This window comes from Triturus cristatus, chromosome 8, assembly GCF_964204655.1.
Source record: "Triturus cristatus chromosome 8, aTriCri1.1, whole genome shotgun sequence".
Lineage (NCBI taxonomy): Eukaryota > Metazoa > Chordata > Amphibia > Caudata > Salamandridae > Triturus > Triturus cristatus.
In genome coordinates this window covers 1,408,349,658-1,408,368,943 of record NC_140591.1, presented here as the reverse complement: position 1 = coordinate 1,408,368,943, position 19,286 = coordinate 1,408,349,658, and the positions used below count along the sequence as shown (strand labels likewise).

General features: G+C 44.9%; 1 protein-coding gene across 4 annotated transcripts in view; it reads left to right on the top strand.

Moving 5' to 3' along the window:
* Positions 1–19,286, top strand: part of LOC146805832 (N-acetylated-alpha-linked acidic dipeptidase 2-like) — a 768,743-nt gene that overhangs the window by 659,225 nt on the left and 90,232 nt on the right. For all 4 annotated transcript variants that reach the window (XM_085623135.1, XM_085623133.1, XM_085623136.1 and 1 more), the window contains 2 exons: positions 3,191–3,254; positions 14,775–14,842. In XM_085623135.1, coding sequence (XP_085479261.1) covers positions 3,191–3,254; positions 14,775–14,842 — 132 coding nt within the window. The remainder of the gene's footprint in view (positions 1–3,190; positions 3,255–14,774; positions 14,843–19,286) is intronic.

Genomic DNA, 19,286 nt, shown 5'->3' with positions numbered 1-19,286 from the left:
AAGGGCCAGCCTGCGCCTCCTCACCCTCAAAACGGGCCGGTTCCAGTCCCACCTCCGGACCCTGCGGGACCTCAAGAACTGCTGCTGGCCCCGGGGATAAGCAGGCCGCCACCGCCTTCACAACCCCACTGCTGGCCTTCCGCGGGGCACGAGTGAGGCCCACCCATGCCTGTCCAGCAACTCCCGGCTTCAGCAGGTCGCTTCTGCCTGCTTCGCAGAGCACCCGGACCGCCTCCTGCACCGCCTCCTGTGACGACATCCTTCCGACGCAGGCCTACGGTATGGCAAAATGGACAAAAAGTGCAAACCAGCCCCTCCTCCCCGCTCCCGAGGGCCCAGTGATTTTCCCGCCCTTGCCTCCCCCTACTTATCACTTTCCCCGCGCCGCGCGCCCACCTAATCAAATCCCCTAACCTGCACCTGGGTGGCCGCTCCATTGTGCGAAGCCACCCAGGGGGAGACCTGGCTCGCGCCCTGCAACCCTGGGTCCCCCCAAACCGCAATGCCAAAGTCAATAGCTCTTGTATAAGCAAGACCTATTGGCTTTGTCAGTGCTTGTTTTCTGTGTATTACCTCAAACATTGCGTGCAGTTGACCATATCTTGAAAAACATTTACACAGCTTTTCTTTACAAGTTCAAAATTGAATTGACTTGCACTTTTTTAGCTCTCTGATGCGGTAGCCAGGCAGTCGCCGGCCTGCAAATCGCGCGCATACGCCCGAGACGTCAGGCTTGGTGCCAAAGCCAAGGGGAATCCCCGTGCACGGGTGGAAAGTTCTGAAATTTAGTCACACGAGTGACAGTCTGCTCTGCTTCTGCCCCTCTGCCAAAACCCAGAGCACCCCGCCCCTACAAAGCTTGCTATTCATTCTGAAAATTAACGAGGTTACTTACGGTCAGTGCAACAATTGTGCTATGAAACTTTCCCCTCAAAAACTGTGCAGCTAAATATGTGATTTAAGTTAATATGTCAAGCTCTTGCATTCTACGGAGAAGTGGCAAATTAATACTCTCCTGATTGCCTGAGATCGACTCATTATTAATAGATTCTAATTCATTGATTTTATAGACCTTGCCTGCCGCGTCTTTCGTGATTTTCATTCAAACTTCTTCATGGCAGTACTTGAGTAAAGTTTTTGATTTTCTTTACTGCTTTCTATCGCCATCTACTGGGCAGAGACAGTACTTGCCTTTCACTAGATGGAGTGAATGCACCCGAGTGGTAGTCTGGTTTATTTAGTTTGTAAATCATCGCACGAAGGAAGCTGAGTTCCTATGGATAATAAAATAAGAAACCAAGGCTTAATGATCTATAAACAGCCTGAAATATCCAGTGTTAGTCAACATTGTGGGTTTAGGAAGTGTTATGAAGTTGCAGCTGCATCCGGGTTTGTGTAATACAAATACCAGTGTTATCGTAAACGCTAATAGTATTTTATGTAAGGAACTTGTATATTATAGAATAACTGTCTTTATTCTTTTATCTTGCCTCTTGGAATTTATTTTGTAAGTATGATGTAAAAAAAACTAAAAACGAATCATTTTTTGTATGCGTTGAAAATGTTTCATTTCCGTAGGAAAATCATTTCACTTGTCTTTGCATGCATTTTGTGTATTGTTTCTCTGTATCTCTGAATCTCATCCCACCCTACTATAGTATGAAGTAGTTCACCAGGCACAAAATCCAGATATGTTTGTGCATGAAATGTGTACCATCTGTCTCTTGAGGATGAATCCAAACATCTCATCCACATATGTCATGTTAAACACTCGCTTAAGCAATATAGCATTCTGCCAAAGACAATAACGGTTCTTAAAAGACCACAAAACCGAGTGATATGTCTGAGCCATTGGCAAAGACCTATATCAAGGGTGAGGGCTTTTATTATATAGCCTTATATTCTGTGGCTGAGGGCTGTACAAGTCCTTAAAGGTCTCTGATATCATCATAGGCTGGATAGAGCTTCTGCCATTACCTCTCACCAACTTCTTCGAGAGGAAGCCTTTTGGTCTCCACTCACCAACTATTTATCCTCACATGTAATGTGTAATAAAGACAGTACTTTTGTTTTTTAGCCACCATGAGTATTGTGATTTGTTCTTTTTATAATGTTCATATTAGGATATTATATTATTATCACTTTATCTGAACTTTTACAATGCCCATTATTGGATTTGCTTATTATGTATATTTGGTATGGATGTTGATTTCTTTCTCTTTCTTTTCTTCTCTCTTTTCTCTCTTTGTTTATAAAATGTAAAATGCTAATTTACTAAGGTACCTAATTATGTATTACTGTTCCTAGTTTTTCTTTTTGACAATAGTAAATATATCAGGTTTTCATTTTACTATGGACATACATATTGTAAACTATCTTTTGTAATTTTCCTATAATCGTTGTAATGTTGTACCTTTTGTTCTTATTTACTTCAATAAAGCTCTTTAAACTAAAAAAAAGGTCTTTAACCAAAGTGTGATGTTCAGATGTTATGTCTGAACATATAATGCAGAGATGATGGAATGTTAAGTGGATGTATCCGTCTCCTCCTTCTCCACACAGAGTTATAGGTCTGAGCCACAGGCGAGGGCCTGTAATGATTGGGCAAATAACAACTGGTATAGCCTGAGGCAGAAAGGCTGGAAGACTATTCGAACATTCCACTCGCTAACAGTGGAATCTCCTAAATTAAAAAGTAGGAAACAGAAAGACAAGCTTTGAAATGTTGGAGCAGAAGGCTTAAACCAAACATTATTGTCCCTGAACCACTCCATTGTCTTCAATGGAGCTCCCAGCATTATTATGTTATAATGTAGCCTTAAGGTGAGGGCCTTTAACAAGGGAGCGGGCATTTAACGGCCAGTAGAGCCCACAACGGAGGGCTCTAACGCTATTTAACATTCTGCCCGGGACAGCATAAAGTTCTAATTTGTAATGCAAAGGCCTGAGGGGGTTGAAATCCCCACAGTCTCTGTGAGGCCTTGGTTCTCAGCAAGAGCTGTGCACAACATAATTGGAATGTTGCTGCACCGGGCTTCTACCGGCCATTAAAAGCCTGTTGTACTCCATTGTTTTTAACAGAGCTCCCAACATTCCAATGTTCTAATTAATGTTTACCTTTTCATGGCAAAAACATCAAACCGTAACAGTTGTATAGTACTAAAAATGTTAAACTTGTTTTTATTAACAGGAAAAAGCTAAAGTCCTCCAGGATCGAGGGGTTGCTTACATCAACACTGACTCTGCTATAGAAGGTACTAACAACTATGTTCGGAACACCATAGATATTTAATTCTTGAAGTGTGCTGTGAATGAATGATGTTCTCCTAAGATAAAAACTAACTTGATTAATATTCATTGCGTCCAGCAACTTGCCCTCTTTTTAATATTAACTAATTGGGCTTTCAAATAGCTTACTTTTTTTTCTTCTTCAGAACATGATTTTTGTATCCTGATCAAGCAATCAATCGATTTGTTAGCATCGGTTGTTCTGAATCTTCTGTGCTATTTCAACTGTTGTTTCTACTGCGTATAACATTTTGCTTTTCACATGGGATAACATCCTTAATTATGGCATTAAAATTTCACAAACCACTGAGGAGTGCCAAGGTCATACAGAAGATAAGGGGTTGTAGGACGAATTCTGTAGGAATGTCACAGAATCCTGTACTAACTTGTAAAGTCCTTTTATTATCCAAGACCTCTTTGATTTTACTCAAATTACATGTATACTATTTTTACTTACAGGGCTTTTCAGCCACTCCTCTTCACCTATTCGTCTGTTATTGTGTCATTCAAACTTTCCTTCCGCCCACCATAGCACCAGCGTGAGTTGGTCTGCTCATATCAGCCATTGACTGACTTCACTGTGAGTGACAACATTATGCTCATTGGATTGATAAGTAAACACAAGAACATGATGGACAGAGCGCTGAAACTTTTCAGACACTCACCCCAAGTCACAGATCTGGGTTGAATCCATCATCGTTCTTTAGCTCACTTCGCCACCTCAGTTCAGACACAGCTATATGCAAATCAGTCGAGACCCTGTGTCTCATGGGCACAGTCCAGCCCGAACTACAAGCCATGTCTTCCCTGGACCGGAGACAAGCATCTTGGGACCGGTTTCAGGCTAACAGCCCTCATCAGCCAGGCTAGCTTGAATCCAATGGCAAAGTGAGCAGTGGGACCCACGTCTGTGCATACCCTGCGTAACTTAGGGCGAACAGAGCAAACACAAGGAGATGATGGACGGAGTGCAAACAAAGGAAACACAAGGAGATGATGGACGGTGTTCCCATGAGGCACAGGGTCAAGGCATGGTGGGCAAAAGAATGATGGATTTAACCCAGATCTCTTGACTGGAGGGTGAATGTTTTGATTTGTTCTGCATTCTGTCCATCAATTGTGTGTCTTTTGCTTTCTCGCCCTAAGTGCGCAGGGTATGCACAGACGTGGGTCCAGGACTCACTGTGCCACTGAAATCAAGCTATCCTGGCTGGTGAGGGGTGAAACTCTGAAACCGGTCCTAGGATGCTTGTTTCCGGTCCAGGGAGGACCTGGCTTGGCAGTTCGGGCTGGACTGTTCCCATGAGGCAGAGGGTCAAGACTGATTTGCATATGGCCAGGTCTAAACTGAGGGGGGGGGGCATGGTGAGAAAAAGAAGGATGGATTTAACCCATATCTCTTGACTGGGGGTGAATGTTTTGATTTGTTCCACATGAAGCGGATGCGCAGCGGATCAAGTAAGCCCTGCGGACGGTCCTCTTACTCATTTAAAAGCGCATTGTTTTTTAACTGTTTTGCGTTTTTAGCTCTCAGTTATCACGCTACGTTACCTTTGTTCTATTCTAGGCTACTGCACATTCCGTTTTTAGATCTTTTAATTATTGTAATGTAAGAAAACATTTTATTGCTCATTTGCACATTGCCCTACCTCGCTGCCTTTTCCCATCACACCCTGGTCCGTCGTGGCTGAGTGTAAATTGAACGGAGAGTAGCTGTGATCACTAGGAGATTTCCGATAGGCTTGCAGTATTTACTTTGCAACTTCCGGTGGTGAGCGGACTAGTTTTCCCCCATCACACTATTTAAAAAACACATGAAGCTGACACGCAGTGGGCGCGCCACTGGCGCGCCTAAAGCAAGCCCTTCTGTGCCCTGTCTGCGCCTGGACCATCCAGAAGGTCCGGAACTCTCGTCCAGTGAAGCCCAACCCATTGCAATATACAGGTAAAGACCTTTGTGATATATACAACCCATGTTCTGGCACAGATTGCAAAAGATGTATCCTAGATAATGATCCTGTGCAAGTCAGTTCACATGTAAGTGTGGTTTCTCACTCCCGGCCCAACAAACAATTATACCAAGCGGAAAAATAGTCAGCCAGGCATCCAAAGATGGGCAGAGATACCCTGTGGCTTAATTAATGTAAGGTCAATCTCCAAACATAAATATGAAATAGCAGATACTATCCTGCAATACAAATTGGATATGCTATTTCTTACTGAAACATGGGCAGACTCGGTGTCAAACCCTGACTTTGTGGTCGCTGTCCCACAGATTGGATAGACCAATCAAGAGAGGAGGAGTGCTGGTGGTCATATACCGTAACATTTCAGAGGCACCTTTTCCCCAGCCTCAGACCCCCACTATGAAGGGCTCTATTTTGCGTTGGAATATTAAACAAAAAAAACATCAAGGGCATGCTGGTGTACCGCCCCCCAGACCCCAGAGCCAATTTCACTGGGAACTTAGATTCACTACTGGAACCTTGCCTCTCCACAAAAGAGTTCACGATCCCGGGCAATTTTAATATATACCTCGAGGAGCTGTTAGATAAAGATACAGCCAGACTTGTGGAAACTCCAGGTTCACTAGGATTAACACAGATGGTACACAAACTCACCCATGAGGCTGGACACACACTCGATGATATATTCTCCTCATTATTAGGTCTGGCAATCAAGGATATCTATCCTTTTGTATGGTCTGATCACTCATTAATCCTATTTGATTATACAGCTCCTACAACATTAGAGGCTAGTGCTTCAAAAACACAGCAAAGTACCTATAAAGCCGGGAATACGATAGATAAAAATATGCTGGAAATTCAACTAGAGCATACACGGCCGACCTTGAGTTCGCATGCGGACCAGGGAGCTGAGGAATACACAAACTGGCTTAATGATGCCTTTTTAGGGCTACAGTGCCTACTTGTAAAAATTCAGGGAACCGCTGTCAACCATCAGCCCCTTGGTACACTGAAGATCTGCGCCAAGAGAAAAAAGAGGTCACAGACTAGAAAGGCGATGGAGAATGAAAAATGAGGCAGCAGACAAAAATAATTACAAACCTGCATTAGCCAATTACAAATCCCTGTTGTTTACTGAAAAAGGGACGTTTTTCACCCGTCAGATCGAGCAAGCCAAAAGTTCTGCCAAAGAACTCTTTGGGGTAGCAGAAAAGCTCACCACCGCATCCAGCAAAAACTACAGAGTAGTCAACTCCTATGTGATAATTTTTGCAGTGCGTCCAGGAACAAAGTGAATGACATATATAACATTTTTAAAACTACCACCTCCACCAAGTCAGCCAAGGACCCCCTAAGCACAGAGACAGGAGCAAATGTTTTTCTAAATTTCTCACAGCTATCTAGTGAGCTTGTGGAAAAACGAATTCAGGAAATCGAATCGGGTTCTCCATTGGACCCCTGCCCTCCTGCAGTTCTGAGGAACATTGCAAGGGAGGTGAGCCCAACACTGACAAAAATATTAAACAACATGTTCTCCTCTGGCATCTTCCCGGGTATTTGGAAAGATGCAGTCATTCTTCCACTAATAAAGAAAGTAAATCTGGACACATCAGTAACAAGTAACTACTGCCCGATTGCCAGGCTGCCCTTCCCAGCAAAAACAGTGGAAAAAATTATGAATAGCCAGTTAACTGAATTCATTCAAGAAAACGATCTACTAGATCCCTCCCAGTTTGGCTTCCGCCCAGGACATAGTGCGAATACGGCACTAATCAAGGCCACTGAGGAGGTCAGAGCAGTAATGGATAAAGGAGGTGTGGCTGTTCTGATTCTCCTGGATCTATCAGCGGCCTTCGATACCGTCCATCATGACACCCTGCTACAGCGTCTGGAAAAACTGGGGGTAAAGGACCATGCTCTGTCTCTATTTTAATCTTTTCTTCAGAATAGAAGACAGACCGTGACCCTGGATAAGTTTAAAGCAACCCTATACATACTTTCATGTGGGGTCCCGCAGGGTTCGTCCCTGAGCCCATCCTTATTCAACATTTATGTGTCGGAATTGGCTCCGTTAATCCAACACTTCGGTTTTAATTTAACATCATATGCCGACAACACTCAGATTGTGATTGCGGCGCATAAAAATCAAGCTTCCCCTGCTATGCAGTTTCAGAACTGCATGAGGGAAATCAGTAGTTGGATGGGAAGACAATGCTTCAAATTGAATTCAGATAAAACTGAAGTAGTGATCTTCAGCAACCTTCATCCAAGATAGGATGGATTATGGTGGCCAGCCGAAATGGGAGAACCTCCAAAACCGGTAACAAAGGCAAAGAACCATGGGGTTCTGATTGACAATAAACTCACATTCTTCCAGCACACCAATGCCACAGTTTCAGCTACATCTTACTTCATAAGGAAATTGAAGAAGATCTTGCCCTATATTTCCACAGATTCCAGGAGGACGGTGGTAACCACACTAGTACTATCAAAACTAGACTATTGTAATGGCCTTTATCTCGAATTACAGAAATAACATCTGAAAAAACTTCAGATGCAGCTGCCAGGCTCATACTGAACTTATCAAAATATCAATCAGTTGCGGAAGACATTATGAAACTTCATGGGTTGCCAGTGGCCAAACGTATTACGTTCAAAGCACACAGAAACTATGTGGCTGGCATTGTAAAGGGCATGGCCATATGGAAGGTCACCCCTGCAATTCATTGCAAATGCCACAATTATAAAAGGGCATTAATGACTGATAGAAAAATTATATTTTACCTTAGACTGTGTTTGGTACTCAATTTGAGGTCTTTAATGACTTGACAATGGCAGGATACCAGTGCCATAGACTACACATGCCAACACTGGCAAATGACTTTAATTCCTGGTAGTAATAGAGCCAGTATATCATAGATGATTTACCACAAACTTTGATGTCAGGAGAATGTACTGCTTGGCTAAACATTTATAAGGTCTCAAAGGCGTGACCTATTGGCTATGCCAATGCTTGTTTAGAGATTGAGACCTTAAAAGCAAGCTCATACTCTTGAACCGTGAAGGGGTACACGTCGTAGGTAATATTCAAGACAGCAGAATAAGGCCAACATGGCTAGATCATTCATCAGAAGTTGCTTTAAAATATCTTGAATGTAACGTTGTTCACTCATCTACTCAAGCATCAGTTCCTAGTGGACCATGTCTCCATCATAACCGACCTCTGGAAAAATTCAGAATCTATACCCAAAGATGATCATTTAGGTGGAACCAAGCCCTGTCCACATTGTTGGGTTTCTTCATTCTAACTAATTTTATGTGCTCTTTTCTGTTCTGAAAAGTAACTTGTTTTAGTAGACTTAATTGGTATTCACCTCAAGCCATCCTATTGAAGAACGTTCGATCCTTTTGCACTCTGAATTATACCAGTCACATACTGAGCTTTTACATGTACTGCCTGAATGTTTAAGTATTTAAACATTGGTGAAATGTACTTATAACCTCAGGATTTATTATAATTTGTTTTACTGATGTTGTTTCCAACAAGGTTGTTTTTACAAGAGGCAAGGCTTCATTTATTCAGTTTGACCCAATCAATTCAATTTGAATACATTCCTAGCATAAGGCGTGGCCATTGAAAATGCTTGCTACATTAATTATTTTAAACTTTTTGGAAATCCCTGGAACCAGAAAGGATCTATCAGGGTGTTGTGAACTCGAATCCACTCCTCCATATTACATACTCTTTTCTACTGCTTTTAGCATTGTCTCTGAATGTGGTTTTCTGGCCATGCCCAGTCAGTGCTGGTGGCAGTGTAACATTCTCTTAGTGATCAATAGCTGAACAGTCATTTTTACCTGTTTATGGAAGAGCATGAGTAAAGTAAAGTTCCACTAATTCGTCATGGTTAGGCCCTGTAAAGACATCTGTGTGTAAATGTTGAGCATATGTGCATGCATGGGGTATGGTCTCAGGACTCCATGTTGTTTACGAGAATGTATGTATGCTGTTAGCAGTGGGCTACATTTTGGATTGTCCCTGGTCCGATGTGTCACAAAAAAGAGGTTGAAAACAGCCCACAGAGATTGGAAGTGTACTGCCTTTATTCAGAAAAAGTGAGTAGGGATGGACACAGGACTGCGTTTAGAAATCCTTGGTGACCTTTTCAGCATGGTATTTTGGTAAGTCCTTCCTGAGTAGTATGGAACCAATCAGCAGAGACATTTGCTAGTGAAAGAGACGTTTCATGGTAAAAAGACATAGTACTTTATTTTACTTAGAGTGACCCATCCCAAAAGGCTCATTAGAGCCAGGTGCAGTGCTTCACACTTGCTCCTGCTTGGAGCCAGTATCATCATTACATGCTGTGAGTAACCATCTCCTTGAACAAATAACATGTCTGTGCTTCAGAGGAAATAGGGACTACAAAAAGAAAGTAGGCTAAACAAGTTTCTAAACACAAAGTGCAGCTACGTTCCCTGTCTGAAAATACCATTTTAACGTGGGTCCCAAAATCCCTGCTTTGTTCTAGTTCAAGCTGCTTCACTGTCTTGGAAGAATAGCCGCCGTGTTCCTTGAGTGTCTCCAAAGGTGTTTGGATAGTACTTCATTTCTGTAAGTCTTGCTGTAAGAAGCTGTGGGCCTGCCAGTTGCTCTGGCAGGTGCCTGCCTGCCTGCCTGCCTGCCTGCTGAACGTGGAGACGAGAGAGCCTTATCCCACAGGAGTCTGCCTGCCTCTGGAAGAAAATCCAACTGCCTGGCATGGAGTGGGGAGTGACATAAAGTAAGCAGAGGAAACATGTGAGAGTGCAAAGAAGACCTATGAAGGGCCCAGGATACCGTGGTCATTTCTGCTTATTCTGATCGGTCATGTCCGACTCGCCTTTGTCAACTGTTAAGTAAAAACTTCTCAATTTGAAGGCCGCTGTAGAGAAAGATGTAGACTTCCTGTTCTGCTTCTACCTTTGTTGCATTTCAGCGATTAAATTGGTGCAACAGACTTAAGGAGCAAGATCCCTTCACCACAACCACTGAAGCATACAACTTCAGGTGTTCTTCATTGGACACCTGCTGTGCCAGTAGGCTGACCATTGAGAGAAGGAGGCTATGTTGCCCCAGTGAGTGCAACAGCTCGTCCCAGGCCCCATCCATCCGCACTCCCACACTTGGTAATGCTGAGTGTGCACCGCATCAGGTTGTTCCATACGCCTGAGACATTTGCAATGAACCTTTGTTAACCGAGTTTGGTGGGGCACTTTATTGATCATTGCTATCCGCAGCATCCTTCTTGGTTGAAACACTGAAAATCTTTGGCGCTCAATGGGGATTGATAAATGTTGAAGCCTTCCTGCTGGAACCTCCAACATTCAAACAAGACCCTTTTAGGATATACAGATTCTCTGGCAGTGCTCTGGAACTCCCTAACACCAGCTCTTCTCCCAAGCTTGAGTTTTGCTGCATTTAAAAAGGATCTTAAAATCTTCCACTTTGAGAGAGACTTTGGAGTAGGCTATGATCACTTCTCCGCATCCCCAATCTATCCAAGCTGCCTGACCTTTCTCCCCTGATTCAAACTACTGGATCAGTGCATTGTCTTTGTTGCGTTTCTGTTATTTTTCATGTTGATTGTTAACCATATTTCTCTTGTGAAGCACTCTGATGCCCTTGGTCCAAGTTTGCCCTACATAAAGCCAGAAAAATAAATAGTAGGACTGGCCCTAGGACACCAGTGAAAAGCGATCTCAACTGTAGTTGGGGCCCAGTAGCCCTGGTCGGCGCTGTGGCCCTCCCCTCCCAAACATGGTCTGAAACTTCACATTATCATATCTTAAAAATTACCCTAATGCTTTTTCTCTTACTACATATAAGCTTCCTGTCGGATTTATTCATGCTATATTTGTATCTTGCTTTTTCCCGAGCTTATAAAACCTTGAGGATTTTGTTACAAAAATAACAGATAACCTGTTTCTGTGCAGATGTCACCGACATTACATAGCTCTCAAAATATAGAGAGCTCTACTTGCAGAGTAATGCTAGCAATTAAGTCTGTACAGAGTGGTTAATAAGAGTGATCCGTGCATTAGGCATAAGGTAGCAGGGGTGCAAATTCACCTGAGGTAGTAAGAGTAAAACGCCAGCTTCGGAATGTTATTGAACAAGTCCAAGAAAGTGGAATCCAGTATTAGCGTAAGATCATTGTAAATTGGCTAAGGGATGGGTACAGTGGATTGGAGTAAACCTTTCTAACAGGTGAATGGGGCCTTAGTTATGAGAAATACAGAAGGGGTATGTGTATGGGCAGTGCATATGGGGTCTTGTGGAATACTTGCTGCAGAGATCATTGATTGTGGAAGTGCACTTTGAGTGGATCCATTTTGCAGTGACCGCTTCGCAAATGAGTCAAAACAAAATGTCCATTAGTATGGTACCAGAACATTGTGGCCTGGGAGACTTTCATCTCATTGAGGCTCGAGATCTATGACCATCAGACAGACCTGAACTAAGATTATAAAGTAAGCTACACCGAAGTTTCTGTGATGGCTGACAGTGGTCCTCGTTATCTCGTCTCGTCTTCAAGCATGAAGGTTTACAGCGCCGGATGGCTTAAGCAAGTCAGGAATTTATGATGCGCTTGATCCTTGGCTTAAGAGTTCGCTTCAGTGTCCTCTTTGTTGGCCATCTTGCAGCAGTGATGATTTAATATATTGGGGTACACCACAATTTCTTGAGTACACACGTCAGTCGGTGCAGGGGGCAGCACTCCATTTCAGTCATTGGAAAGAAGCAGTAATGTGTAGGACTTATACCTACTACTCTATGCCACTTTCTAAAAATCTCTGTGTTGTCAAAATGGATAATCTGTAGGATTATCAGCCCAATAACCAAGTGTTCTGGAAGTCCTCCTTAATAAACATGTGCTAGCCACCGGGCTCGCTCTTTTGCTACGCAGCCCATGTGACTGGTCTTTCCACATAATGGATGGGCGTGTGCTTCCTTTTCCAGGAATAATGGTCTGTATTCAAACCTTTCACTATCTTTATCACTCACCACCGTCACATTGGAAAATAACTGTTCTGTGTCACGCACTATTGTTACACTGTTACACTTGCAGAGTGTAGTTTTGCCATCTTTGTAAAGCAGGAGGCAGCTTGTTATAAGGTGTTGGATTCTGCACTGTACTGCACCACTGCATATAGCTGCAAAGTTAAGGTATAGTCACCGATCCTTTCATTAAAAACTGGCAACTTTTGGGTTTTCTTTCTGCTTTTAAATATGTTCTTTCCTTCCTGCCACTGATGATATTCAAGTACTTGCAGTTACCTAGAAAATGACATTTGTTATTGACGGTGCAGTGCTCAGAGGCTGGCTGTGCCACCACATTCACATAACTTGTTTTGCTGCATGAGCAATCATAATACAGCTGAGTCAGCAAATGGGTGTTGTTTAGTTGGCAATCTTTGTTGCATGGGAACCACCCTGCTGTTCTCTTCTCATGTCCACATGATCTCCTATTATTTTGTGTTAGACCCAGCATCACAGAAAGGCATGGCTCTGTGAAATCTACCCAATTATTACCCGGATAATGAGTCCAGTGAAGAAGGGACGCTGCAGGCCGTTGTACCCAGTACTACCTGGTATCGCCACAAGTGTGCCTGTTGTTAGGTTGTTCGCGTCATTCACGTAAACTGATTTTTTTCTGTTAAGTGTTTAAAGGAGTCCAAGGGTTTTGTGTGTTGTGAATGACTTCAATCGATCGTGATTATATACAGTAGTGGTATTGGTAACCCCTATATAACCGCATTTATTACACCTTGCGAGGATGCCATAGAGCCTGCAGCTGCTTTGCTAGGCTTCCCCACCTGAACTATGGGAAGCAGAGGATATGTGGCTCTCCAGGCATGTAGCCTCCTCAGAACCAAGGCATGTGGGGAATAGGCTTCTGCGGTGGTCAGCATTTGTTCCACATCCCCTTAATGCCTGTAGACCTGAGCTGCCTGCAGGGTAGTTAGTGCTGCAGAGCCACTCCTACCTCCTATGTGCCTATCCTTGCCTCTCACACTTATGTACAGACTCAAGGAGTGTAGAGAAGTGGTATGTGCTCTAGAGCTGCTTCCCCCCAACTGCCTTTCCATGAGTTGTTACAGGTCCAAACGAAGCGAGGAGAGCGTGGTCTTTCACCTCATACTAGCTCTCTTCACAACCTCAAGGGCTATAGAGGAGAAGAAGATGCGAGGTAAGCAGATTAGGTATGTCTGGGCTGGGTAGCAATTGAGCGAGTGCCGTGGCTAGCACATGTTTATTGAGTAGGATTACAAGAGCAATTGGTTATTGAGACTGAGAGAGAAGTGATGGTAATGGCAGAAGATTGAGTGATTGCATATTTATTTTCTAAGTTTGTATGTGGATGCAGGGGGGAGATTGGTGGGGCTGAAGGAAAGAGGAAGAACATTGAGAGCCTCATAACAAGTTATCAGTTGTTTGGTGCTGGGACATCAGGGGCAGGATCTCCAATTGCAGTTGCTAGGAGTGCACCAAATAATGGACACTGCAAGTTTTTCCACCTGGAACCTGGGGATGCCTGGTCCTTTTCCGCATGTCATTCTTCCTTCCCGACCAAATAATGGATCCCTTTCCTTTACATTTGACACAGGCTCCTATGGTGCTTTGGGCGGGCTTTGCCTCTGCCCACAGTTACACCGGCTTCAGGTCTGTACACTGTGAAACGGGGACTGGTGTTTCTGGATTTTAGATTACCAAATCTACACATCCCGGATTAGTCACCCCAGGTTGGGAAACTGCGGGTCACAAATGTGCCTGAGATGTTTTATGATGTTTTTTCAAGGAGTGAGGCATATGACCGTGAGCAGAAAGTGTTAGATGGCCAGCTTTGTTTTTCAAAGGGGGGGGGGGGGGGGGGGGGAACAAGCAGGGGGAAGAGAATGACACTGTACACCAGGTACTTTAAAATGGCATTGTTCTGTGTATTTGCCAAGGGCTTGGTCAGTCAAATGTGATGAATCCGGTTTCCAGAGCTTTAATTAACCTTCTGATAGAGTAGTGAAATTTCATTCCTAAATATTGTCAAGTCCTTGTGTTATATGTAACTTACTTATGACTCTGTTCTCTACCCTTTACCTTGCTTGTTAATGGGTGCATTTATTGTGGGTTAGGAATAGATGTGAAATGGACATTTGCAAAGTGTTTTGTTTCCAATTTGAGGTTGCAAATGACGTAGAGAAATTGCGCTTGGCTCTTGCTCTCCAAGATATCGCACAGTACATCTCGCTAAATATTCCTGTTGTTACTAAGCCACGGATAAGTGTACATATTTGTGTAAAAATATGTATCAAACAGCGGTTTTACTGCAAAAAGTTATAGTTGTATATGTCTTGCATCTGAGTATCCTGGAGTACAAAATGCCATCCTATCATTTTCACTAACTGTTTCAAAAGATATTTTTAAATTGCGTGCAATGATAAGTACATGTCTAAACTTAAAAAAACTATATTTTCTTTCAGGCAACTACACTTTAAGAGTTGACTGTACACCACTACTACACAAACTGGTGTATGATCTGACAAAAGAGGTAAAAAGCTTGAGTATTGCATGATTTGCGTCTATTTTTCCAATTAGCTCACAGAAGCTAGATCCTTCTAGACACTTGCTGGCACACATCCTTTGCAACGACTGAATATTGGCCTAACCATCTGAACTGTTTTAAGTCTTTCACTAAAGACAATCCCTGTTATGGCATCCTTAGTTCAGGTTCTCGTGCGATCAGGTACCGTGCTTTGTTCCTGTGTATAATTTATACTTATACATATTTCTTTTTATTTTGAATCGATGGCAGGAGGGCTTTAGCAACTTTGAATTTTTTATTAAAATGCAGTGCTTTACCTACAACTAAGAAAGCACCTCGATGAAGGCCTCATCCCTGAGAATAATAAAATTGAAGATTGGGTCAAGTAGTAAATTTACAGTTGAATCGTTTCTAGGGATGGTGAGAATGGAATGATCAGCCACTGTCAATAAACATGTCACATACAGCATGTCAGACATTTGTCATACCCTAGTCCAGGATGCAAAGAATACAGAACTCCTTTAGGAGATTGGTTGACTTCTCAGGATATCCCTTTATTTTTTTCCCAATTGGTAGGTGGTGCTGAAGGCCAGTGCATGCCATCAAACCATGGAGGGTGTCAGAGGACCGCAAGTCAAGACCTGTGGTTGGCTGTGTTGAACAGGAAGAACTTGGTTATAAATAGGTCAGGCCACAACTAGAAGGAATACCAATGATTACATGAATGATAAAGAAGGAAGTCTTTTTTTCAGAGATTTCAGGAAATTGGGGCATGGCAGACAAATGCACCAAAAGACAATTTAGCTTTAAACACGCATTTTCAAAGCTAGCAGGACTAGTGCTGGCCACTAGGCTTTTGGCAATATTAGTTTTATAATGTCATGTTTTTTTACAAAACCTCATCTATATAAGTACAGCATACAAGAGCACTGAAAGCCAACTAGAAAGCCACACAAGCAGGACATATAGACCACATTGGTTAACAAGTGTAAATGTAGTCCTCAATTAAGATATATCATAACGTGACCTACAGGAGTGCCGTTATAATGCATTTTATTGATTGCATACTTTATAAAGGACATTTTCAAATGGATACAATCAGCTATGCTGTGACATATGACATCTCAGCGGTCAGGTAAACAAAGGCCAGCCCAGAAGGAATTTACTCAGTGGCGTAGCAGTCTGCCCCTTGTGGCACAAGTTTTGAGGGCAGCGGCCTCCACCACTCTTACGTGCAGCCGGCAAACCCTGGGACCACCAGCACCTCCAGCCCCCACTCGTACGGCCGCCGCGGGGCAGCAAACACTGGGACCACCATGGGCGGCAAATGGTCTAGCTACGCCACTGAATTTACTAATGGATTAGGAGGAGTCAGGAACTGATGAAGCTGGAATGTACCGTGTGCTTACATCAAAAGAAATAAAAAAGCATCCTGCTATCATATCAGGCTCTAAGCACAAAGGCAACACTAACTTAAATACTTAAAATCTGCCACTAAAAAAAAATGCATTGTGTGTGGATATGCTTCTTGTCAAAGAGCAAAATGCAGTCACTCAAAGTGAATTTAGGCAGTGGCTGAAGCAGGCTGACCCATTGCCCCGTGCTGTATGCTGTAATGTGTGGAAGCAAAATATAAAGAACACAGCAGGAGACCACCGGAGGAAGGGAGCCAACCGAAAGCCTCTTTGAGTAGGTATACTTTACATGTTATTTTAGTAAAATCAAACGGCTTAACTAACACCTGTTGGACCCGGCCCTTCTGGCAGGTTCACCCCGAAACTTTTTGCTTTTTATTGGTGACTTGATGTAGTGATATTTGGTTTCTGCACACTTTACCGCTGTGTCCCAGGGTAAAGTGCGTGCGTGTTGTGGGGTTGGCCTGCCCTCCCATAGGAATGCATGGGGGAATGTATGTGTCCTGGTAGTTCCTGATGCGTGGGGTGTGCAGGCCCGAGTTTGGTATGTGCGGACTCGTGTGATTGAATGCTGCGCGATGATGTGTGCGGCGTGCATGTACCTAGTGTGGAAGTGCCACTTCTGGAAGTGGGCACTTCGGTGTGCAGTATGAAATGTGTGGCTTGTCTGGCGATTGGCTGGTGGAGGTCATGTGATGGACTAGGGAAATCCCCAGAGTCAGGAGGAGCCACCCAGTGGTGAATGGGGAGTTTAGTATACTGATGGCTGGGGAGGAGTACACCTGGGTCCTGAATAGGACAGGGCTTTCCCCACACAATGCTGGCTCCGGCCCCTGTGGTGCGTCTGATGACCCTAGCCCTGCCAGTGAATAGGGAGAGGGGCTGAGCAAAACAAAGTGCTCAGGAACCTGTTGTAACTGGTTCGCCCCTTCCCTGCACCTTCAGACAAAGACTTTTACTGTATAAAAAGGGGCTGTGTCCCCTTACAATTTGTTCTCTGGCAGGATCCACTTAAGGGGGGGCCTGCTGCTGCTGGGCGCCAGGAGAGACCGCCACTGGGGACTGCCTCCCTGCTGGAGGGCCCTGTGAACTGGCTCTGGGCCCAGTCTTTGCCCCCCTGCTCTTTGAAGACTTTTTGGCTGGACTGGCTATCCCTAAGCGCCTGGGAGCGCTTGTATTTGCCTTATAGCGCTAGGAGCGCTTTGTTTGGGACCCCAGTGCCGAGGAGCGTGTTTCTTGGCGCTTGACTACAGCCTCCAGCGCCTGGAAGCGCTTGGTTTCTGACAACGGGTGCCCACCCCGTGTGCTGCCGGTGTCACGGGAGCCTACCCCGTATTTGGGTGCTTGTTGGCGGGTGCCCACCCCGCTTAGCCGATTGTTCCTGTGGCGGGTGCCCACCCCGCTTATTTGCGTTTATTTCGAGGGAGCCTACACCTCTTACGGCCGGAATAATCACCGCTGCAGCCCGGGCCGAAACCCAGGAAGTCAGGCAGCCTTCTTCGGACGTGGGCGAGACTTAAATAGGAAGCGGACGGGAGCCTACCCCGCGCTCCTACCGCCGGACGAGGAAGAAGAAGAGACAAGTCCGGAGCGGCCGGCTCCGATCCGTGTCCCGGGTCCCAGGAGGGGGCCCGGGGGGAAGGAAGGTCCGCGCCGCGGAGGAGACACCCGAGGAAGGAGACGCCGCCTCGTGAGCATAGAGGTGAGTGCGGCCGTCCCCGTGGGTTCCTCCCCTGCCTCGCGCTGGGTCTCCAATGGCAGGGGCACTTCTGTGGTGCCTGAGCCAGGCACCGAGGCGCTAAAAGTACCGGGCGGCCCCGGAAGGCAGTGGGCCGCGCCCACGTGGTTGGGGGCAGTGGTTCAGAGCCCCGTGAAGGCTCCAACGTTGCCTGGCATACTGTGCCAACCAGAGCGGCCCCGGAAGGCAGTGGGCCGCTCCAACGTCCTGAGCAGGACTCCAACGTCGGGGGGGTGATTTTTAGTTGCCCAGGCCCCAGAGAGGGGGCCCCCACCTACTTGTACCGGCGCATTGTTTGTTTAGAGCGCTGGTGCGCTCCAACGTTAAGGGGGCAGATTGCTGAGAGCAGAGGGGCTCCAAGTGCGGCAGATTGGGTCATTTGATTTCAAAAGGCACAGTGGTGCCCAGGCTCATTTCCCCAGCTGCCCAGCACTTAGTGGGCAGCTGCAACGTTTAGGTTGTGTACAGTGCGCCCTGGTTTGCGCAGGCGCGTCCTGACTCTGCTGGACACCGGGTGTCCTAGCCCCGACAAGGCCGGTTGGCCTAGGGACTGCCACAGGTGGTGGCTTATGTGAGTTCTTGCGCAATTGTGTTTTTCTTCCTAACACCGCTGAATGTTTTATGCATCATGTGTTTTCTTTCATGACACCGCTGAATGTAGTTTATACATCATGTGTTTTTCTTCCTAACACCGCTGAATGTTTTATGCATCATGTGTTTACCTGCCCGGCACCTCTGAATGAGTTTACGCGTCATGTGCCATGTTCTACACCTCTAAATGTTTTATGCATTATGTGTAATGTGCGTTTACCCCTACAGGTATTGTGATACGTAGGTGGTTGTGTTCCCCTGGTACCGGTGGTACCAGGGAGGTTCTGAGTCCCTGCGCGATAGTCTCCTAAGGTGGTTAGGGTTGCGTAGGTGGTACTTTCTTGTTACCAGTAGTTACTGGTTGTGTGCTATACATGTTATTTTTGTGCTACAGTAATTTTATATTTTGTGCTAGGTTCTAAAAGTGCTAATTCCCGACAGTGGTCCATGTGGCCCTGTCCCCTGTACATATAATCCCTTGTAAATTCTGCCCGTGCCTGTTGGCACATTGTAAAGTGTGTGTTTTTATCTAATGTGTTTTGGTAACACAGAGGTTATTTTTATAAGAATACCTTGTGTGGAGTTTCCTTTGTGGTGGGCCTTGGGTGTTGTTGCTGGGTGCGCGCGCAAACGCTTTACACCTTGCCTCAGAGATAAGCCTGACTGCTCGTGCCAAGCTACAAAGAGGGTGAGCAGGGGTTAGCTT